The sequence below is a fragment of the Mya arenaria genome, chromosome 17 (genome assembly GCF_026914265.1).
Source record: "Mya arenaria isolate MELC-2E11 chromosome 17, ASM2691426v1".
NCBI lineage: Eukaryota > Metazoa > Mollusca > Bivalvia > Myida > Myidae > Mya > Mya arenaria.
The window spans coordinates 4,470,142-4,492,705 of NC_069138.1; the positions used below are offsets into that span (position 1 = coordinate 4,470,142).

Here is a 22,564-nt window from a genome sequence, read left to right on the forward strand (position 1 = left end):
ATTATTCTCCGGGTTATGTCAGGTTATGCTACGGATAAGCAAAAATAATGTCAAAGGGCAATTACTCTGAAATTAGCTTCAATCGAGTTATAGTTCCAGTACAATTCACTTCCTCTTATTGTACTTTACCGTTGTATGAAGTTTCTTTTATTCAGTCTGGTTGCTTTCAAGTTATGCCACGGACAAGAAAATGCAACAAAGGGTAATAAGACTGTTATCAGCTTGAATGGATTTAAGGTTCTTGTACACTGTACTTTCTTTCAGTGTACATTACGGTTATATAAAGTTAATTAAAATTCAATTCATGAGTGTTCAAGACGTGCCCCGGACAATAAAAAATGTTACATGGGGAATTGCTCTGCAATTGGCGAACATAGATTTATGGTTCTTGTTCATTGCGCTTTCTCTCTTTGTTGTTGAGCATTGTATGAAGTTTCCACAATGTCCAGCCAGTAGTTTTCATGTTATGCTTCGGACAAGAAAATAAAATAAAAAGACAACAACTATGTAATTAGCTGAACTAGAGTTACTTTTCCTGTACACTGCATTTTCTCACATTGTGCCTAACCATTGTATGGAGTTTAATTCAATTCCAACCCGTAGTTTTCAAGTTTGCTCCGGACATGGAACATTGCAACGGACCGAACAATCGACCAATCGACTGATTCTTGGCTAAGAAAGGTTGGGATTTTCGTTGAAATTTCTAGTAAAATTTTTCGTAAAGATTACACACTAAAGTGAAAAATCAAATAAGCGAGAAAAAAACTATTAGTATTTTAATAGAACCTTGACAGGTTTTGCCATCCGTTTTCAGACTGTAACCATGGTAACAGGAGCACTCGTATCCAATCTTCTTGTCCGTACAAATCTGACTACATGGTTTGAACATTCGACATTCATCAACATCTGTAAGGGACACAACCTATATACGATATATTGATATAATTTCCTAAGGGTATTTCTGTATGATTATTTTGCTTTTGGTCACTATTAAAAAGTCTCAAATTCATTGCATCACTTCTTCACTTCCAATCTGATTATTTTGCTATGTTTGTAGTCCATTACTCAATTTTTAAGTCAGAACTGACCTTTGAATTGACAAGGAAAAGGCCCGACAATAACTAACCTTGTTCCTCTAAACAGTGTTTATTTTTGAGTGTTTGACTACTGGGATCTCCGTATTTTCATTGTATTATTAACAAGTAGTACTCACTGCAACTCGTGTCCTCATCCGTTCCATCAAAACAGTCCCGTATCCCATTACACACGTGACTCTTGTCAATACAGATACCGTTTAGACATTGGAACTGGTGATCAGCACACGTGATCCCTGCACACGTGAGCCCTGAGATGTCAGGCACGTATTCCAAGCACGTAAAACCTTCACACAGCTGCTCCTGCGTCAAGCATGAGCCGTTTAAACATTCGATCATGGGGTCGCCACAGTATGTGTGCCTTGGTACTGAAAATACCACATCAAGGATAATTTATATAACTTCTCTCATTTAAATTATTATTTTTCTTGATCAAGCTGTCAGAAAACTACATGTTTATATCAAGTTATAAAGTAATACTCCATAAGCCGGAACGAAAAGCATGTCAGAGGGCCAACATATTATTTACAATTCGTTTCTATATAACATAATCATTACATCCCCTCTTAACTGCATAGTTCAATACCAACTATCCACTACATCCTCTCCAAACCCTATGTTCCTATATCACATATCCACAACTTCCCCTACAAACCCAATGTTCCGATATCACATATACACTACTTCCCCTCCAAACCCAATGTTCCTATATCACATATCCACAACTTCCCCTTCAAACCCCATGTTCCTTTATCACATATCCACTACTTCCCATCTAAGCCAAATGTTCCTATATCACATATCCACTACTTCCCCTGCAAACCCCATGTTCCTATATCACATATCCACTATCTCCCCTCCCGACCCCATGTTTTATATAACATGTCCACTACATCCCCTCCCAACCCCATGTTCCTATATCTCATATCCTATACATCCCCTCCAAATCCCATGTTCCAATATCACATATCCACTACATCACCTCTAAACCCCATGTTCTAATATCACATAGCCACTATCTCCCCCTTGTTTTACTAATTTAAATATGCTGTAAGTGGGAATGTAAAGTCATAGTTTTCTATGACCAAAATAAGAATGGCGAAGTCAATGGTGAAATGAGTTCTTCGTCACATGATCCTTTTAAGGTAGTTTGAAAAAACTTTTGAGTGTAAACAATCTTGATATCTTGATGCCGTTAACAGACAATTCAAAATTATTAGTGTATTATTAAAGTCGTATTAGTGGTTTTCTATAGGTGTGGGCCAAGCTGTATGGTAATACCTTCAACGGTTTATAAGTAATAGCCCAAGGTTTATTTTATGGACAAATGTTGTAGGTCTTGCATGCCATCATTGACAATAAAGGCGACACCAAAGCTATAACCTTTGAAAAATAAAATTGATGAGATGAAACAGCCGTATATGCAAACTCACCACATCCTTGTTGCGGACTCTCATCTGAGCCATCAGAGCAATCGAAATCCGAGTCACACACCCACAGTTTGGAAATACACGGACCCGTACCATTACCGCACGCGAAATAGTTTGCGCCGCACTGATAATTTTCTAAAATTACATAATGAATGGGCTAATGAAAATTATTTGAGTTTCATTTCTTAATATAAAAACACCATTTAAAGGTATTTAACAAGTCACCAAAGCAAATATTGTCGAGCTCATTTTGCAGATGAATGTAAGTTACTCTATTGGATAATGCAGCAATCTATCTAATCCTAGAATTGGTCAACTGATTGTTTGAGTGACAAAGAGCAACTGTTCAATTTCATCATTGAAACTAGAGCTATCAGAGAAGTGCAAACTATCCCCACACGCCGCCTTGACACATGTTCTCATTGACTAAGGCTAGTATTGAACTAATACTTATAATATATGGTTTACGCTTATATCGGATTTGCCACAGCAACAATCTGAAATTAGGAATGAAACAATAAAGTTTACAACTCACCTAAAAATAATTAGAAATAATGAAACAAAAAAATACAAAAATGGAATACAAAGATAAGAAACAAAACTCAATACGAATTACAAAGATGAAATTTACCAAATATCTGGAATTATCATAGCTAAAAAACAAAAACTAGATGAAATTACACATACACAACCAAACGGTATATTATCAAGAGCTAAATCTAATTAAGTTGAGAAATTATGTTGAACAAAACCAACATAACACGAATTTTTTGCCAACCTTAAGAAAAGAAACACTGAAGGAAAATCAATAAATATACTAAAGCACGGTGCATATCCATATCGGTACCCTCTTTGCGAAATCTACTGAAACGGTACCCTCTTTGCACATGCACCGGTTTTTCTCTGCTGAAAACAAATCGGCGATGGACAACAAGCCAGTAAATGTTCATTTAACTGATGAAAGGAGGTATGTCATGTGTAAAAGAAGTATACCACGGAACACTAGAATGTTATAGCTATGTCTTTTTTAGTAAGTCGCCCATTTTTTAATTACTGCAACTCCACAATAAGCTACACAATATCGATATGTCTTGCCTCGCCCACCGCCTCTGCATGTTCTGCGGGCTTAAATGAACCACTGGTTTGATTATGTACACCCCATACATATTACATGTATTCAGTTATATATCATATTCATACAAATGGCAATTAATAGTCTAAAATATGTGGTAAATTCATAAAAGCACCCTACTTTCGGTTTTGCAGCGGCACGGGTTACCTCTTTGCTATTGATTTTTTATAGCACAGGTACCCTCTCTCTCTCTTTTACAGCACGGGTACCCTCGTAGCACTGTAGGACCTTATTATTTCCAGATTTCTATTTCTTCACCATTTTAAACGAAACATGGCGCAGTCTACGCCGCTTACAGAACCCCGCCTTCGGTCGTTTACCCGTGTTTGATTGAGAGTTTAATTTCTTAAAACACTTCGACCAACCTTTTTACAATACGGCCGTCTGACGGAGCACTGTCTAAACATTATTTTGGAAACAGGTTTGTCGAAGTGTTTGATGAAACGAATCACCTTATCAAACTCCAGTAATAAAACGAAGGAGGGGCTCTTTAAGCGGCATAGATTGCCCTTTGTTTCATTTAAAATTGTGTAGTTTAGTTATGAAAAGTTATCTTTGATTTAAGGCTTCATTTGAAGCAAAATGTTGCCTTCCGACGTAGTATATAAGACGTTACTTATCACGTGGTATACACACACTGATATCAGGAACAGAACTATCTTTAAACCTATATAAAGGATCAAAATTATAAAGTCAAACATTCTCCATTGTTTATCCTCAGATTTAATATTCAATGTTATTCAATGTTAAGTAAATAAAAGTTGACCTGAAAAAGTATGTATATGAAATTCTAGAAAGAAAAACTATTATTACTTTACAAGATATGGGCGTAAAAAAACCTATTGGTTTTGAGGCGAAAATTGATCCTTTTTTGATCCGATTATTTTTGTATTTGTATTATCAATCCTCATTTATTTCTCTAAATAGGGCTGTTTCTTTTTAAATCCTCACGTTTTGCCATTTGTTTATATAGACCTACCATTTTCCCTTAAGGTAATACGATTAATTTTAGTTTAGTTTCATAACGCAATGAAGATAAAATCAGGATCATTTCATAGTGTTTAGTGAACACGGGGCCTGGGTTAAACAACCGACCTTCGTAAGCTAGCTGTGTAGCTTACTTACATGAAAATTTTCTCTAATATTAAATCTGAGGATAAACAATGAAAATGTTTGACTTTTTAATTTTGATCCTATCTATATATGTATATCGGCGTTCCCTGTCACATATTAAACGATCAACGCAAAAATACGATAACAAAGTAAAAATAAATTACTTAACTCGATAACAGTGCTACGGGGGTACCCGTGCTTTAAAAAGAGAGAGAGAGGGTACCTGTGCTATAAAAAATCAATAGCAAAGAGGTAACCCGTGCCGCTGCAAGACCGAAAGTATGGTGTTTTTATGAATTTACCACATATTTTAGACTATTAATTGCCATTTGTATGATTATGATATATAACTGAATACATGTAATATGTATGGGGTGTACATAATCAAACCAGTGGTTCATTTAAGCCCGCAGAACATGCAGAGGCGGTGGGCTAGGCAAGACATATCGATATTGTGTAGCCTAACCATTGAAGTATTTGGGGTTTACCTTTTCGTTTTTTTATTATTTTTTGTTTTATTGATAAGTTTCCTCAAGTTAATGCATACTTTGATAAGATTTATCTTTTGCGTTTTATCTTTATTAAGAATTGTTGGGATAAGAGTGAGGTTTGTGCACATAAACTGGTTTAAACCCCCAGTAAATTTACATTTTACTGACCGTTCCAAGGCGGTACCTAACAATTCTTGATAAACATACCAATTATTTATATATATATATATATATATATATATATATATATATATATATATATATATATATATATATATATATATATATATATATATATATATATATATATATATTTAGTATTTATGCACTGTGCTCTTTGTAGAGTTGTGTGCTGTTCTATGTTTCTTGTTTGTGAGTTTGTGTTCTATGTCTTTGGCGGTGCCCATTGCCACTAAACCGGGTTTATGTTAAAACATTTTGCTACTGAGCATGTTTCTGTAGCTTTTTGCATATATATTACTAAAAAAGACATAGCTATAACATTCTAGTGTTCCGTGGTATACTTCTTTTACACATGACATACCTCCTTTCATCAGTTAAATGAACATTTACTGGCTTATTGTCCATCGCCGATTTGTTTTCAGCAGAGAAAAACCGGTGCATGTGCAAGGAGGGTACCGTTTCAGTAGATTTCGCAAAGAGGGTACCGATATGGATATGCACCATGTGAAGGTTAAAAACGAAAAAATAACTGGTATAGAAAACAATTAAAACGAGGAAGTTAGATATCACACAAAATTATTCTCAAGAGATAAACAAATTAAACAGGAAGAATTCAAAATCCCTTACAGAGAACTAAACGAAGATGAAATACTTGCGTCTGAAAGCCTTTTGACCAGCTATGAATAAAAACCAGCTCTAAAAGGTATGCAAAAAAATAAAACCCCGGTTTCTGATGGATGAACTGCAGAATTTTATAAGACCTTTTGGAATTACATACAGCAATTTCTAATCAAATCACTTAACTACGCGTTCACTACTGGACAATTAACACAACTTCATAAGCATGTGTAAATAACACGTATACCAAAACTGAATGAGGACATTGATGAGTTAACATAACTTTACTAAACATAGATTATAAAATAGCAACCAAAGCCATAAATCGTCGAATATTTTTTTTTTATCATCAATTATAAGTCATGAACAATCTGTGTTTGTTAAGGGTAGATATATGGGAGAAAATGTATATTGTTAATGGTAATTTTTGAAATCATATATTAATTAAACAAACACAATAAACCAGGACTTTTATTTTATTATTAAGATTTTGACAGTTGAAACCACAGTCATATCCTTGAATGCGTAAACTCATTGAAGTTGAACCGGATAGTTTAAATGACATAAATGTAATTAGAATTAATGACAAAATAATACAGCAATTTTTTGTTGCCGTTCAATCAACATCTTTCAATAATTGCGACAATAAAATCCTTAGAAACACTCGTGCAAACCTTAGAAATGTTCACTAAGTGACCAGGCCTAAACCTGAACACCAATTAATCAGTTATTATTAGGTCGGGATCATTAAAAAAAACTCATATTTACAATTCTGTTATACTAAAAAACTGAAAGGACACCTAATTACGCTACTACTTTAGGAATAACATAACCAGTTTATGTGCACAAATATTGCAAAAAATATAAAAAAAAACAAGATTTTAGAAGCGTTTTAAACAATAGCAACACAGAAAACGGACATTGATTGGTTAAAATACGGTTATTAAAACGATTACTTTACCTTAGCTTATGTATCCATTTACTGTATTAGCTTATCCAATTAACAAATGATAGATGCTTTAAAAACTTGAATTTTTTATTTTATGTATGATGGAAAACCGATAAAATAACAAGAAATATCCTTTACCAAAGCTATGAACACGATGGACTTATGATGACATACATAGAATTATTTTAATGCAATTGAGGCATTGTGGATAAAAAAAATACATAGACCATTCAAATAATGGAGTCTGGAAAGTATTCTTTCATATGAAACTACAAAACTACGGCCATGAACTATTACTAGAATCAGATTTTGATCAAATAGTTATAAATTAAGTACACCAGATGGAACTTTCCTACACGATGTACTTAAGTATTGGTTAAAAATAAGAACCGCATATTATGAAGACAAAACTGAAATAAACGTAAGTATAATAAGAATTTGGAATAGAATAGCGATAAAACAACACGGCCACACACTATATTTTAAATAATGGTAAAAGAAAAGCACACACTTATTTGAACACATGTTCGACGTCAGAGTAATTGAGTTTTGCAGTTTTCAAGAAATAAAACGCTTATATGACATTAATAAATACGATTTCCTAAAATATCTGACACATGTTTCCAAATTCATCTGTAAACGAAGATTAAATCCGAAAATATCAATCAAACCAGGCTTCCAAAAAATACAGATAAGATTAAAAAATCGAAGCAGACAAACAAAATTCTAAAAAAAAATTGTGCTACAACAGAAAAACACTATCAACTCATCATCAGAAACTACATGGCATCTTATATTCCCGAACATAGAAAATATTGTCTGGAAAAAATATATATAATACAATTTATATTAGCTCAAATGTCACATCGCTACGAAGCTTTCTATATAAATTCTCGCTGAGAATAATATCCACAAATACATATGTGCACTAATGTAAAATAGTCCGAATTAATGGGAATTTTGTAACAAAAATAGCGAAACGATAGATCTCCTATTAAAGGATTGTCAGAAAGTACAACCACTATGGAATGCCTTAAATGACTATATTTATAGACGATCCATATATATTGAAATTAATCATGAAATAGCAATTTTCGGTATCCATATTAAAACTAAACACACTAATATGTTAATTTCTTGTTTTATTGCGTGCGTGTGTGTGTGTGTGCGTGCATGTTTTTTTTCTGAAAATATGAAACAACATAGATATGTTCTGATTTATGCTGTGATTGATATTGTTTGTAATTCAGTAATATTTAAATGTATGTCAAAATAAATGAGAAAAGAAGTCTAAAATCTTAAATTAGCAAAGGTGTTAAACTGGTTAAACTGTTAAGGTGTTAAACTGATGTTCAAGGGTACATGTTTGATCCACAAACTCAAAAATAGCCAAAATGGCAAAATATGATTCAAAGGCACATGACTGTAAGACTAATTGGCTATCGGTCACATAATATATGGGAGAAATGAATCAGATTGTTGGTGTTGTGACGATGAGGTAAGCATTGAACACAAGTGTAAGGAAAATCAATGAAGGTTTTTAACATATTTTTTTTCAATTATTTTATTCATAGTGTTTTAAGATTGCCTATTGTCTTGGTAGTCATATTTCCACAGTAGTCAGCAAAGTCTTACTTGGAATATAGTAAAAGATACATTATTTAGACTTTAATGTAAATAATATTTTTTCGGTATTTTTCCCACGTGTTACTCCTTCGAAGGTTAGCGAGAAAAGAACGTGCTGGGCTAGTCACGTGGTCAAGTAATCGGATGACCGGAGCGTTCCGCATGTTGATTTCCGGGCAACCACGTGTGTTTACCCGTATCTAGGAAGTATTTCCGAGAAATCGTAGATAAAAAGAGAAAACATTTTTTTCCGTCTTAATAAATGAAATTATTTCCATATGTAAATAATTTTTATTATTTAATTGAAACATGCATTTTGTATCATGTTTCACACAGTTATGGGGAGTGGATTCTGCATGTCCTGTAGATTTGATTAACATTTTACCCAAGTCATATGAAAATCCTAGAGAACCTAGGGGTTTAGGAGATAGGGAGTGGACACAAAATCTAGCTTGCCTAGATTGTGGTTTATGCATGTCATCTCTATGTGGTGAACGTTTTAACATACGATGTATGGGTTTAAATGATACGTTGCAAGACCTTGAACAGTAAACTTGAGCCAAATTATTTCGAAATCCCACCATAAAATGACAAAGTTGTGGATGTGACAAAACAGCTGGACCAACGAACGGGACGGACGGACGGACAAGACAAAGCATGTCATTTGTGCATAGTCATATCTTCACTTTGGAAAATGGGGGAATAATTAAAGATAACATCCTCACAAATACAAATCGCAAATTACTATTAACATGATACATAGTGAATTCCCCTTACAAATTGAATAGGAAATAGTATGAAATTTAAAGAAATCGCTGCCTTGAATTTGTTATGCTCCAATATCTTACATAGGAGATACCTTCAACTATGGACCTGTGTTTTTAAAATTGCTCTTGTGTATTGCTATTTTCAATGGTAAAGCTATGCATCCGAATTCTAAATGCGCTCAATGTTTCGTAACATCACTCAAAAATCAAAACATATTTCTCAACTAGCACTTAAATAACTTACCACAATTCTTTTCGTCTGACATATCATCGCAATCTTTGGCGCCATCACAATGCCAAATTTCCTCGATACATGAACCATCGTCACAACGGAATAGGCCAGGCTGACATTCAATAGTGTCTGCACATATCGAAATTATTCTTAATAAATAATACAAATGGTGGGCACAAGATGGTTTCAATTCCATAAAGGAATTAGAAGTACGTCGGTCTTTCACTGGGAACTGTGAACACACGTGTTCAATAAAGACAAACATATTCAAGATTTCGGGGCCATAAAAAGCCTATGGTGCCAAATAATTCTAGGTTCTAATAAAAAAAAATATGCCTATAAAGGAACTCGCTCATGTTCTGGGACCAACAAGTATTTTTCCCGGTAATGCATCTGAAAACGCATTTTATAATTATTTAACTCTTTGATACAGAAATTGCAGAATAAAACAATGAAAATATTACAAATACTTTAGTTGTAGCCGGGGGCGAACCCACGCCAGTACAGTCAAGAAAAAATATAGAATACTGTTGCCTTCACCACTAGCCCGCAAAAACTTATAATATATCTGATGTATATTCTAACCTTTATCGAATACATTGGAAACGGCACGTGATATATCCATCTACAAATCACGCTACAATATTTTCATGAAAAGCGTTATAAATGGTATTCATATTTGTGGTCTTCAAAGACAATATTTGAGGTTATATAAACATTTGTTGAAGGGTTCGAGCTGTCAGTATCTCAGTTTTGACACTCCAAATGATTTTGATTTTTATAAAAAAAATATATTTATTTATTCATTAATTTATTTATTTATTTATTTTTATTTTTTTATTTATTTCTTTCTTTACTGGTTTGTTTGTTTATTTATTTACTGGTTTGTTAGTTTGTTTTTTGTTTGTCTCTCTGTCTGTCGGTCGGATTTTTTTTTCATTCATTCATTCATTCATTCATTCATTCATTCATTCATTCATTCATTCATTCATTCATTCATTCATTCATTCATTCATTCATTCATTCATTCATTCATTCATTCATTCATTCATTCATTCATTCATTCATTCATTCATTCATTCATTCATTCATTCATTCATTCATTCATTCATTCATTCATTCATTCATTCATTCATTCATTCATGCATTCACCCATCCATCCATTCTTTCATTCATTGGTACGTTTGTTCGTTCGTTCGTTCGTTCGTTCGTTCGTTCAATGAACAGATATATGATAAATAATAAATGAAATAAACACATAAATAAGTACATTAAAATGAACAAATATGTAAATATATGAATAAAAAGGTTGTCTTACCACCAGAGCACAGTTGGAATATAGCCTGTAACAATCCTAAAGAAATTAAAACAATTGCCATCGATTTTTGAATGACTGCGTCAGTAAAATAACTATTACATTGATATAATTTAAACAAATAAGCATATGTTAAAGTATTGATACTTAAGACGAATTGTTAATTTGTTCAATAAAACGTTTCAAATGATAAATGTCAAATTTAATCTCGTGGAAATTAACAATTGCATTGTACCCTGTTATAAGTGTATAAACACTTGGATGATTAAGAAAATGCATTTATCTTCCAGTTGGAATTGTTACCGACCCTATTTTTACCTCCCGACCCAACTTTTTCACGTTTTGATCGATATGTGGATTTTTTATATCCTAATTAAATAAAATTATTTGATAGAACAAGTTCAAATTTGACCATTTTGTATTTTCTATACAATCAGAACTTGCTATGCCGTTGACATTTGGACCTCGAGAAATTCTTCGAGATAACGAACATTAAATTTAACCGAAATACAAAAATGTCTATCACTATACCCTGTACTACTACAGTTTGGAAATGAATATTATATAGCTTTAAACGACTTTTGAAGATTATATTTATTATATCAAGTGAATTTCGAAGCATGTGTAACATCAATCGACTTCAAACAGCAATAACAGCCGACTGCCACCATTAGCGACTGCGCTTATACATTTTTTGTAAACGTGAAATTCACTTTAATCTATGGAGCGGGCTTAAACACTTGAACAGGATCCTTACATGTACTGTTTGTATTGTTTTCATCTCAACTGGCCAATGAACTTTTTTTCCACTATTGTGTACGATTTTGTGTCATTCATCCTTGTTACACTACCACTTCAGTGTATGACTACCACGTGATAAATTACGTCATAAATGCTGTGTCGGAAGGCAACATTTTGCTTCAAATGAAAACAACTTTAAAACAAAGATAATTTTTCATTTTTTTTCACGATTTTAAATGAAACAAAGGGCAGTCTATGCCGCTCAAATAGCCACGTCTTCGTTTAATAACCGGAGTTTGATTAGGTGATTAGTTTCCTCAAACACTTCGACAAACCTGTTACCAAAATACTGTTTTGACAGTGCTCCATCAGGCGGTTGTTTTGTGAAAAAAAGTGTCGAAGTGTTTTAAGACATTAAACTCTTAATCAAACTCTGGTAAATGACAGAAACTTTGAAACTCTAGTTCTACCCCCGCTCAACCATGGATAATAAGTCATAGCTTCATATTGGATGTAATTGTGATCCGATTCGGATGCTCAACGGTCGAGTTTCGGACTTAATTCAGGTTAGATTTTGTTCCGAAAATGATCAAATAAAGGATAATATTAAGTGGGTTCATTATGACGCTTAGAGTTGGTCAACGTCTGTCGTTGGATTTATTTCCGAAAAAAAGACGTATAAAACAACTTTAAAGAGTACGATTTGTGTGGTAGGCTCATATTTATGATCAGTTTACGATTTGTGTAATAGGAACATAATAAAACTATTTATGATCAGTTTACGATAAATGTGATAGGCTCATATTTATGATCAGTTTACTATTAATGTCATAGGCACATATATATGATCAGTTTATGATTAATGTGATAGGCTCATAATAAGGATCAGTTTACGATTTATGTTAGAGTCTCAAATTTATAATGAGTTTACACCTGATTTGACAGGCTCATATTTATGATCAGTTTACTCTTAATTTGACAGCCTCATATTCATGATCAGTATACGATGAGTGTGATGGACTCATAATTTATGATAAGTTTACGATTAATGTGATAGGCTCATTATTATGATCAATCAATATACGATTAATATGATGGGCTAATATATGATCAGTTAACGATTAATGTGATAGGCTGATAATTATGGTCAGTTTACGATTAATGTAATAGGCTCATAATTATGATCAGTTTACGATTAATGTGACAGGCTCATATTTATGATCAGTTTGCGATTAATGTGATAAGCTCATATTTATGATCAGTTTACGATTAATGTGATAGGCTCATATTTATGATCAGTTTACAATTAATGTGGTAGGCTCATTATTATTATCAATCAGTATGCGATTAATATTATGGGCTCATATATATGATCAGTTTGCGATTAATGTGATAGGCTCATTATTATGATCAATCAGTACACGATTAATATGATGGGCTCATATATATGATCGGTTTGCGATTAATGTGATAGGCTCATATTTATAATCAGTTTACGATTTGTGTGGTAGGCTTTTCATCGAGTGTGTGTCGATATTGTCATGTTGTTGCGTCTGACATCACCAAAGTGCGTGTTCGTGTACTCCGCTTGAGTTAAGCCTAGTGTGTTTGGTCATACCCGAATCTTGTGTGTGTATAAGCTTATTTATACAAAAGTTTCTACAAAATCATTCAACACTACGGTGCAAGAAGACCGCATAGTCAGCTCAATCGAGCAGTTAAAGTTATAAGGACTCTAGTCATGCTTTACCCATAAGAATATTGATTATTTATGCAATAATGCACTTCACTAGGAACCATTACGTTTTTAGTAATACAAATAACACGTTTGGTAGTCCGGTTGTCCGGCTAGCGCAGTGGTTAGTGCACTCGCTTCTCACCTAGGCGACCCGGGTTCGATTCCCGGCTTGGGCGCATGTGAGTTTGGTTTGTGGTTTAAACACTACAATTATTTAATATTATTATTATCATTATTATTATTATTATTATTATTATTATTATTATTATTATTATTATTATTATTATTATTATTATCATTATTATTATTATCATTATTATTATTATTATTATTATTATTATTATTATTATTATTATTATTATTATTATTATCATTATTATTATTATTATTATTATTATTATTATTATTATTATTATTATTATTATTATTATTTTATACACTTCACTAGGAACCATTATGAGTTTAGTTTTACAAATAACACATCAAGTAATAATTTACATTTCGCTCCTTTCGGTATATCTAGCAACTGAAACAAAGCAAATAGGTTTATATTTTATTCAAATATTGTATTTCTTTACTATCAGGCCTACTCTATTAACCGTTTTTGCCATTGGTGTCTATTTAAAAAGTTTAACGGAGAAAACATTTCACAAAAATCACATCAACGTCTTTACCAATACATTTGTCAGTGATAATTATCTAAATAAAGCAAACTACAATCAAGGTTTTTAACATGAATGTACAATATTGCGAAATAATATTCAAAAAGTAATGTATTAAAACATCAATCAAGTAAAGCGATATAATGTTCATGAAATATTACGAAATAATATGCATGAAATATTGCTAAATGATATCCATGAAACATAAAATGTTTTTGTAAGATTAACCAGAAGACAACCAATCCATTTATCTTAGTGTGTACACGCTATATGTGTATTTAACTGGGTCCCCGAAGTCTTCACTGAAGTCAAAAATTTCAAGATGATTTTGATCATTTATCCATAGCAAGTTATATTCAACATAAAAAGCTTTTTATATGAGATGTTGTCATAAAATAAAAACAGCAGCAATACATGTATCAGTTATGATACGCAGGAGACAATGTAGGGGTCATGTTACCTTTTTAAGACGAATTTGCCTATCTTGGAAAATTAGTAAATGCATTTGGTTGATTTCTCTCTCTTTCTCTTAAGACATACTCTATTTGAATATGTCTCTGGCCCATGTACTTACCGAGATAGGGTAACACAAGAGTTCATGCTTTACATGTTTTAATTAAGTAAAACCCATATATGTACTTGGTTGCAGCCGGTATGCTTGACCTTTAGTGGACAACTTCACATGCTGGTTAACATTCGTGCAATAGCTCATGACATTAGCCGCCATACGGGACATAATTTGTAATCTCTAAAGGTTGTTTTAAGCTAAAGCAAGAGCCATAACTCTGCACTTATTGGCCAAAGCAACACACAAAACCCCAGGTACACAACGTCACATGCTGCTGAAGATTTCTGTATAGTTGTGTGACTCTGGTTCGTATGCTGATCTAGACATAAAATTGCATGCTCTATAGACTGGATTTAAGTAAGTCAAGGGCTATAACTCTGGTCTTTCTGGGCGAAGCAAAACACAAAGTCCCAGGTACACAACGTCACATGCTGCTGAGCATTCCTGTAAAGTTTCAAGACTCTGCCTAATAGAACTTTTCATACACACTGTCAACTGACGGACAGACTGACATACAAAAAGGTCTAAAGAAATATAACATCAATGAAAGACGAACATACATAGAGGTATTTCTTAAATGTTGCTTTAAGATTGAAGTTTTATTCACCAAATTATCTCAATAAGCAGTTATTTGTCAAATTGGGTGAGCGTGGGTTCATCAGTGTGTGAATAAGGGGAATTAGCCAAAGAAAGGTTCACATCAAGTGCGCTGGGATTGTCAGTGTGTGTACAATGGAAATAAGCAGCGAACGGTTCCCATCGGTTACACTTAATTTGCCGGCATTCGTGTTGTCAGACAGAGAGCGGTTCTCGTCGACCCCAATGAGATTGTCAATGTGTGTGTAAGCGGAATAAGACAATGGCAATTAAATAGAGAACGATTCTCAGTTGAACATGCGAGACAACGATTAGTAGAATCAGACCATCCTCTGGGAATAAGTCCTGACTGGATGTAAGGCTCACAATAGTTTACTTTATGGAATATCGTGTGGAATAATTTCAACAGAATGTCCCCTTCCTGATCAATGAGTGATATCTAGATATTTTAAGAACGGTTACAGAATAAGCACCAACCCAACCCACAACATTTAAGGTATTTTTATTCCCATTTAATTCAGAAGAAATTATTTACAACTATGTTTATAATGCATCACAGGTTGGGTGTGCATGAAAATGTTACAAATGTATATGTTTTCTTTTATATATGTATATATTCAGCTAAAAATAGGTTACAACTTCATTTCATTATCTTAACGATGTATATACTATGCAATTAAACAAAGTTATCCGAGTAAAGGTAAGCATTATCACAAATTGTAATGTTATGGTGAAGTAAAACACAGCTATAGTTAGTAAGGCACCATATCATTGTGTTAATTGTATCATTAGCTTGTAGCATCCGCACATATACGTTTTATTCCATTATGTACGTAGACGAGTCAATACAATGTACGTATACGTGTCACTACATGATGTACGTAGACGAGTCAATACAATGAACGTGTAGGTGTCACTACATGATGTATGTAGACGAGTCAATACAATGTACGTATACGTGTGACTACATGATGTACGTAGACGAGTCAATACAATGTACGTATACTTGTCACTACATGATGTACGTAGACGAGTCAATACAATGTACGTGTACGTGTCACTACATGATGAACGTAGACGAGTCAATACAATGTACGTATTGGTGTCACTACATGATGTACGTATACGAGTCAATACAATGTACGTATACGTGTCACTACATGATGTACGAAGACGAGTCAATACAATGAACGTGTAGGTTTCACTTCATGATGTACGTAGACGAGTCAATACAATTTTCGTGTACGTGTTATTCCATGATGTACGTAACGAGTCAATACAATTCACGTATACGTGTCACTACATGATGAACGTAGACGAGTCAATACAATGAACGTATACGTGTCACTACATGATGAACGTAGACGAGTCAATACAATGTACGTGTACGTGTCACTGCATGTTGTACGTAGACGAGTCAATACAATGTACGTATACGTGTCACTACATGATGAACGTAGACGAGTCAATACAATGTACGCATACGTGTCACTGCATGTTGTACGTAGAAGAGTCAATACAATGTACGTGTACGTGTCACTTCATGTTGAACGTAGACGAGTCAATACAATGTACATGTACGTGTCACTACATGATGTACGAAAACAAGTCAATGCAATGTACGTAGACGAATCAATACATGATGTACGTATACGTGTCACTGCATGTTGTACGTAGACGAGTCAATGCAATGTACGTATACGTGTCACTGCATGTTGTACGTAGACGAGTCAATGCAATGTACGTATACGTGTCACTACATGATGTACAAAAAACGTTTCAATACAACAATGCAGGGTATTATGTTAAGCTCTACATACTTCGCAAACGTATGTGGCCAGCATTGGTTGATTGGTTGTATTTCATCTCGACCATTTAGTTAAAGTTTTCGTGACAATTAAATGCAGAAGGATACAACTATGTTCGCTAACTTGTTAAATATGTTTCAGATGACCGCTCTTTGGTCATTGGCTTCTTAGTGAATGTTTACAAAATCTGCTATGAAATGTTTTATCCAGGTCTATATATAAACAATCCCATAACGAAAGTGATACTGCGGACACAATTTCAACAATAAATACACAAACATGCAGAACATATGACACAAAAGATAAAATATTTGAGTTTCTGTGTTCATAAGTAAGCTATTAAAATCACTGGCCTAATAAGAATAGTTTCTGATGATATAGCCCTCTTCTAGTCATTTTTGCATGGGATGGTGGGGGGCATCGCCATCAAGAATGCATAAATTCTGCCTTCCTAATATTTGCTTTTATTTTTCACTACTCTTTGCATAAATGTTGTGTGTCACATCTAAGCTGTCCATTTTATTGCACTCTTATTGCATGTTCGAGTTGAACAGAATTTGTCTGCAGGCGTATTCCTGGTTCATCATTATCATCAATATTAACTTTTGCACCGTTTGCCAGTAGCCAAAGCCATATGGAATACATACATTCTGCTTTCCTTATCTTTGCCAATTATTCACTGCCCTCTGCACCATCATGATTGTGGTTGGCAACAATTCTGATGTCCGAATCGTTCCTTTCCTCTCCATTTCCCTTTTTGTCTTGGTGTTGATCATGAAAGGTCTGCATAGGTATTTCAAGTGCATTATTTCTATCAATTGTCGCATTCGCTTCATCGCTATCTTTGCAATCATCTTTGGTAATAGAGACTGGCACAGCCGAATATCTTCCATATTGTGTTTCATTCTGCAAATTCGGTCTGTCACTGAAAGAAACAGATGATTTGGGTCTTATAAAATTGTTAAACAGAAAGTTAACATTTTTTGCACTGACCACTCCAATGAGGTAGTTCCAACAATTATTGACAGTGAAATGATATATGCGAAATCTTTTTTATCTTTATCTCGGGCTAAGAACAAGACGGTTGTTAGTTAAACTAGTAATATAAGGCGCTACAACAGCCCTGCGCTGGGTTCCCGGTAGGTCATATAGTTACGTCGCATGCTTCTCGTCGAGTGCCTGTTTTTGCCTTTAAAGCTGCATTCTTACAGATGGACCGTTTTGACAACTTTTTTATTTAGAATGAGCTAAATTCTGCGTAAAGGTCTAGAAACTAGTAATATAAGACTTCTGACAAAAGATCAGATCGCAGTTGTACATATTTACGTTCGAAAAAAAGATATTTTATGCCGAACAACTCTTTTCTCTTAAAACGTTAGTGACGCCTTCAGCCATAAAACTTCAATTTTCGAACGTATATGTTAAAAACTTCGATCTTGTATTATGCTACATTCACATGTATTTCAAACATCAATTTTGATTGAAAAATCTTTAACTACTAATTAAATAATTCATTTATTGAAAATATTAATTACTGATTACAAAATTGTTACCGTGCATTTAATAGCAGAAAGCGCAAAAATATAAAGTGATTGGTGAATGCTAAAAGATTTCTTTCAAATTAAACTCGGTAACCTTCATAAGAACCATTCTTTTCGACATGTATTCATGTTGTTTTTTAATATTAAAACAGTACAATTAATTGTGGTAAATCTTATTTGGGAGTAACAGTGCATCTTTAAAAACAATTCTAAATATAACTTATTTATCCTAAAACAAAAGAAATTGTATCCTACCTTAAATTATTGGCATTTTGCTGTCGATGCGGAAAACACAGTGTACCTATTATATGAAAGTGAAAAGAAAATACTTTTTAATAACTAAAGTATGGTAATTGCAAGTGTAACTAAGTTTTTTTCTTATTCGTGGAATCAAATTCAATATAAGGTATATCACAGTATTAAATAGTAAATTTAGAGCAAAACCTTTATAATCGTTCATGCAATCTTAGATAAACAAAGCAATAGTAAATAGTTTATACGATTTATTTTTAAAAAAGAGAATATTATTAAAACATTTAGAGTTTAATCAAGGAAGCATATGAAACGTTCTTATTCCATATGCGGCAGTATCGGTCACGGATGGTGAGAAAGATCGTTTAATATATTTTATTATGGTTTTTCATGAATCATCCATTACATTCAAGTGGTGCAAGAACACAGTTACGTATCTATTCATTTTGTATTATGACTTGAAAACGTCAGAATTATTTGGCAAGCAGAAAAAAATGTTTATGATACTGACTATCCCTGACCGATACTTTCAAATATGATTTACACCGGTCGGTTGCAAAACACCAGCTCCACAATAAGGACACGTGACGTAAGGTTTAAACCTGTCCGCTTGCAATACACCGGTCAACCAACAAAGATACAAGACATAAGATTTATACCTGTCCGCTTGCAATACACCGGTCAGCCAACAAGGACACATGACATAAGGTTTATACCTGTCCACTTGCAATACACCGGTCAACCAACAAAGATACAAGACATATGGTTTATACCATTCCGCTTGCAATACACCGGTCAACCAACAAAGATACAAGACATAAGGTTTATACCTGTCCGCTTGCAATACACCGGTCAGCCAACAAGGACACATGACATAAGGTTTATACCTGTCCACTTGCAATACACCGGTCAACCAACAAAGATACAAGACATATGGTTTATACCATTCCGCTTGCAATACACCGGTCAACCAACAAAGATACAAGACATAAGGTTTATACCTGTCCGCTTGCAATACACCGGTCAGCCAACAAGGACACATGACATCAGGTTTATACCTGTCCGCTTGCAATACACCGGTCAACCAACAAGAAGACATGACATATGGTTTATACCTGTCCGCTTGCAATACACCAATCAACCGACAAGACGACATGACATATGGTTTATACCTGTCCGCTTGCAATACACCGGTCCACAACAACAAGACATGACATATGGTTTGTACCTGTCCGCTTGCAATACACCGGTCCACCGACAAGAAGACATGACATATGGTTTATACCTGTCCGCTTGCAATACAACGGTCCACATACAAGACGACATGACATATGGTTTATAACTGTCCGCTTGCAATACACCAGTCCACCAACAAGACGACATGACATATGGTTTATACCTGTCCGCTTGCAATAAACCAGTCCACATACAAGACGACATGACATATGGTTTATATCTGTCTGCTTGCAATACACCGGTCCAAATACAAGACGACATGACATATGGTTTATACCTGTCCGCTTGCAATACACCGGTCCAGCACAAGAAGACATAACATATGGTTTATACCTGTCCGCTTGCAATACACCGGTCCACACTAAGAAGACATAACATATGGTTTATACCTGTCCGCTTGCAATACACCAGTCCACCGACAAGACGACACACAACAAGAAGACATAGCATATGGTTTATACCTGTCCGCTTGCAATACACCAGTCCACCGACAAGAAGACATGACATATGGCTTATACCTGTCCGCTTTCAATACTCCGGTCCACAACAAGAAGACATGACATATGGTTTATACCTGTCCGCTTGCAATACACCGGTCCACAACAAGAAGACATAACATATGGTTTATACCTGTCCGCTTGCAATACACCAATCCACAACAAGAAGACATAACATAAGGTTTATACCTGTCCGCTTGCAATACACCGGTCCACAACAAGAAGACATAACATATGGTTTATACCTGTCCGCTTGCAATACACCGGTCCACAACAAGAAGACATAACATATGGTTTATACCTGTCCGCTTGCAATACACCAGTCCACCGACAAGACGACACACAACAAGAAGACATAGCATATGGTTTATACCTGTCCGCTTGCAATACACCAGTCCACCGACAAGAAGACATGACATATGGTTTATACCTGTCCGCTTGCAATACACCAATCCACCGACAAGACGACATGACATATGGTTTATACCTGTCCGCTTGCAATACACCGGTCCACAACAAGAAGACATGACATATGGTTTATACCTGTCCGCTTGCAATACACCGGTCCACCGACAAGAAGACATGGCATATGGTTTATACCTGTCCGCTTGCAATACACCGGTCCACCGACAAGAAGACATGACATATGGTTTATACCTGTCCGCTTGCAATACACCGGTCCACCGACAAGAAGACATGACATATGGTTTATACCTGTCCGCTTGCAATACACCAGTCCACCAACAAGAAGACATAACACAATAAAGCAACTGATGGCCGTCGGAATAACAACTAGATAAATGTCCACACCCTCATTGATGATTGGCTCATCTGCAGGTACTATAATTATTAAGACATAGTTGAAGCACTGATTTTAATACGCAACAATATCGTTGCAAGACAGTAAAGGGGTTTATGACTGTTAAATTATTAAAAACATACTTAAAGGTAACACAAAAACTCTCAAGACACTTTTTCAAAATAGTCTTCGTCTGAATCTATTTTGTAGCTGCCCCAAAGAGCATATTATTATATCGAGAAAATGTAACTGTATATCGTTAAAATTCCAAAATGCTAAGATACTTTTTTTATAAAAAAGTAACGTAAATTTTCCAAAAGTTGGAAATATGACAGAGATCTGTTAACATTGGAAATTCAAATGAAGCATAGAAATGCTTTATTTAACAGACATCGGACATGTAGCAGTATTTTATAAATAAAAGACATTACGAAACTTGACGTGTACGGGAACGTGTACGTGTGATCTTATTTTATTATCATACCTCATCCAGTTCAGGTATGGGTATATTAAACAAGTTTAGAATTAAAGGAAATTGACCGAAAGCACAAGGAAAGGAATTCAGGCAAGTATCAGCAAGCCTACAGATACGAGCTCAAAGTGAAATTTCGCTTTTATGTTAAGCTGCAAAATTTACATCTGTGTGTAACTACACGTAGAAGTGAACGTACACGTAGTATTTTACGGCCTAACTTTAAATTGCTTTAATTCTTTGAAAAACAACAACAGTTGTCGACCTTTTAAAGGGTTTCCGTCAAAAAAAATCATCAGTAACCCAACTATCTGACGATAACATGTGAACAAACCTTTCGAACATGCAATAGTCACTCTGTTGCCAACACATTCATCAAATTCACCAGGTCCATAAGAATAATATGCCATAGGGATAATTTCACAATCCCGTAATAATATGTCACCTTGGTTGCAAATCAATGACCCGATGTTATTTTCATTGTTCACTTGGTTTGATTCTAGATTATGCTTATACCATTTTGCTTTGCTGAAAATAAACAAATTGTCCTATTCTATAAAGCAAAACTTGGCAAGATGTATATACGAGAAAAATGCAATCCAGTCCTAATCAAGTCTATAAATTTCCGGACAAGCTACAATCAATATCGCTCCGAAATGAACAACACTCGGCATTCGCCGTCGATGATGACATTATTTATTAC

At 34.4% G+C, this 22,564-nt stretch overlaps 1 protein-coding gene across 2 annotated transcripts in view; it reads right to left on the reverse strand.

Moving 5' to 3' along the window:
- Positions 1-15,742: 15,742 nt before the first annotated feature.
- LOC128222844 (deleted in malignant brain tumors 1 protein-like) overlaps positions 15,743-22,564 on the reverse strand; it is a 32,241-nt gene continuing 25,419 nt past the window's right edge. For both annotated transcript variants that reach the window (XM_052931992.1, XM_052931991.1), the window contains exons 23-26: positions 22,196-22,389; positions 21,305-21,430; positions 18,861-18,906; positions 15,743-17,989 (exon numbers count right to left, since the gene is read on the reverse strand). In XM_052931992.1, coding sequence (XP_052787952.1) covers positions 17,737-17,989; positions 18,861-18,906; positions 21,305-21,430; positions 22,196-22,389 — 619 coding nt within the window. In that variant the 3' untranslated portion in view covers positions 15,743-17,736. The remainder of the gene's footprint in view (positions 17,990-18,860; positions 18,907-21,304; positions 21,431-22,195; positions 22,390-22,564) is intronic.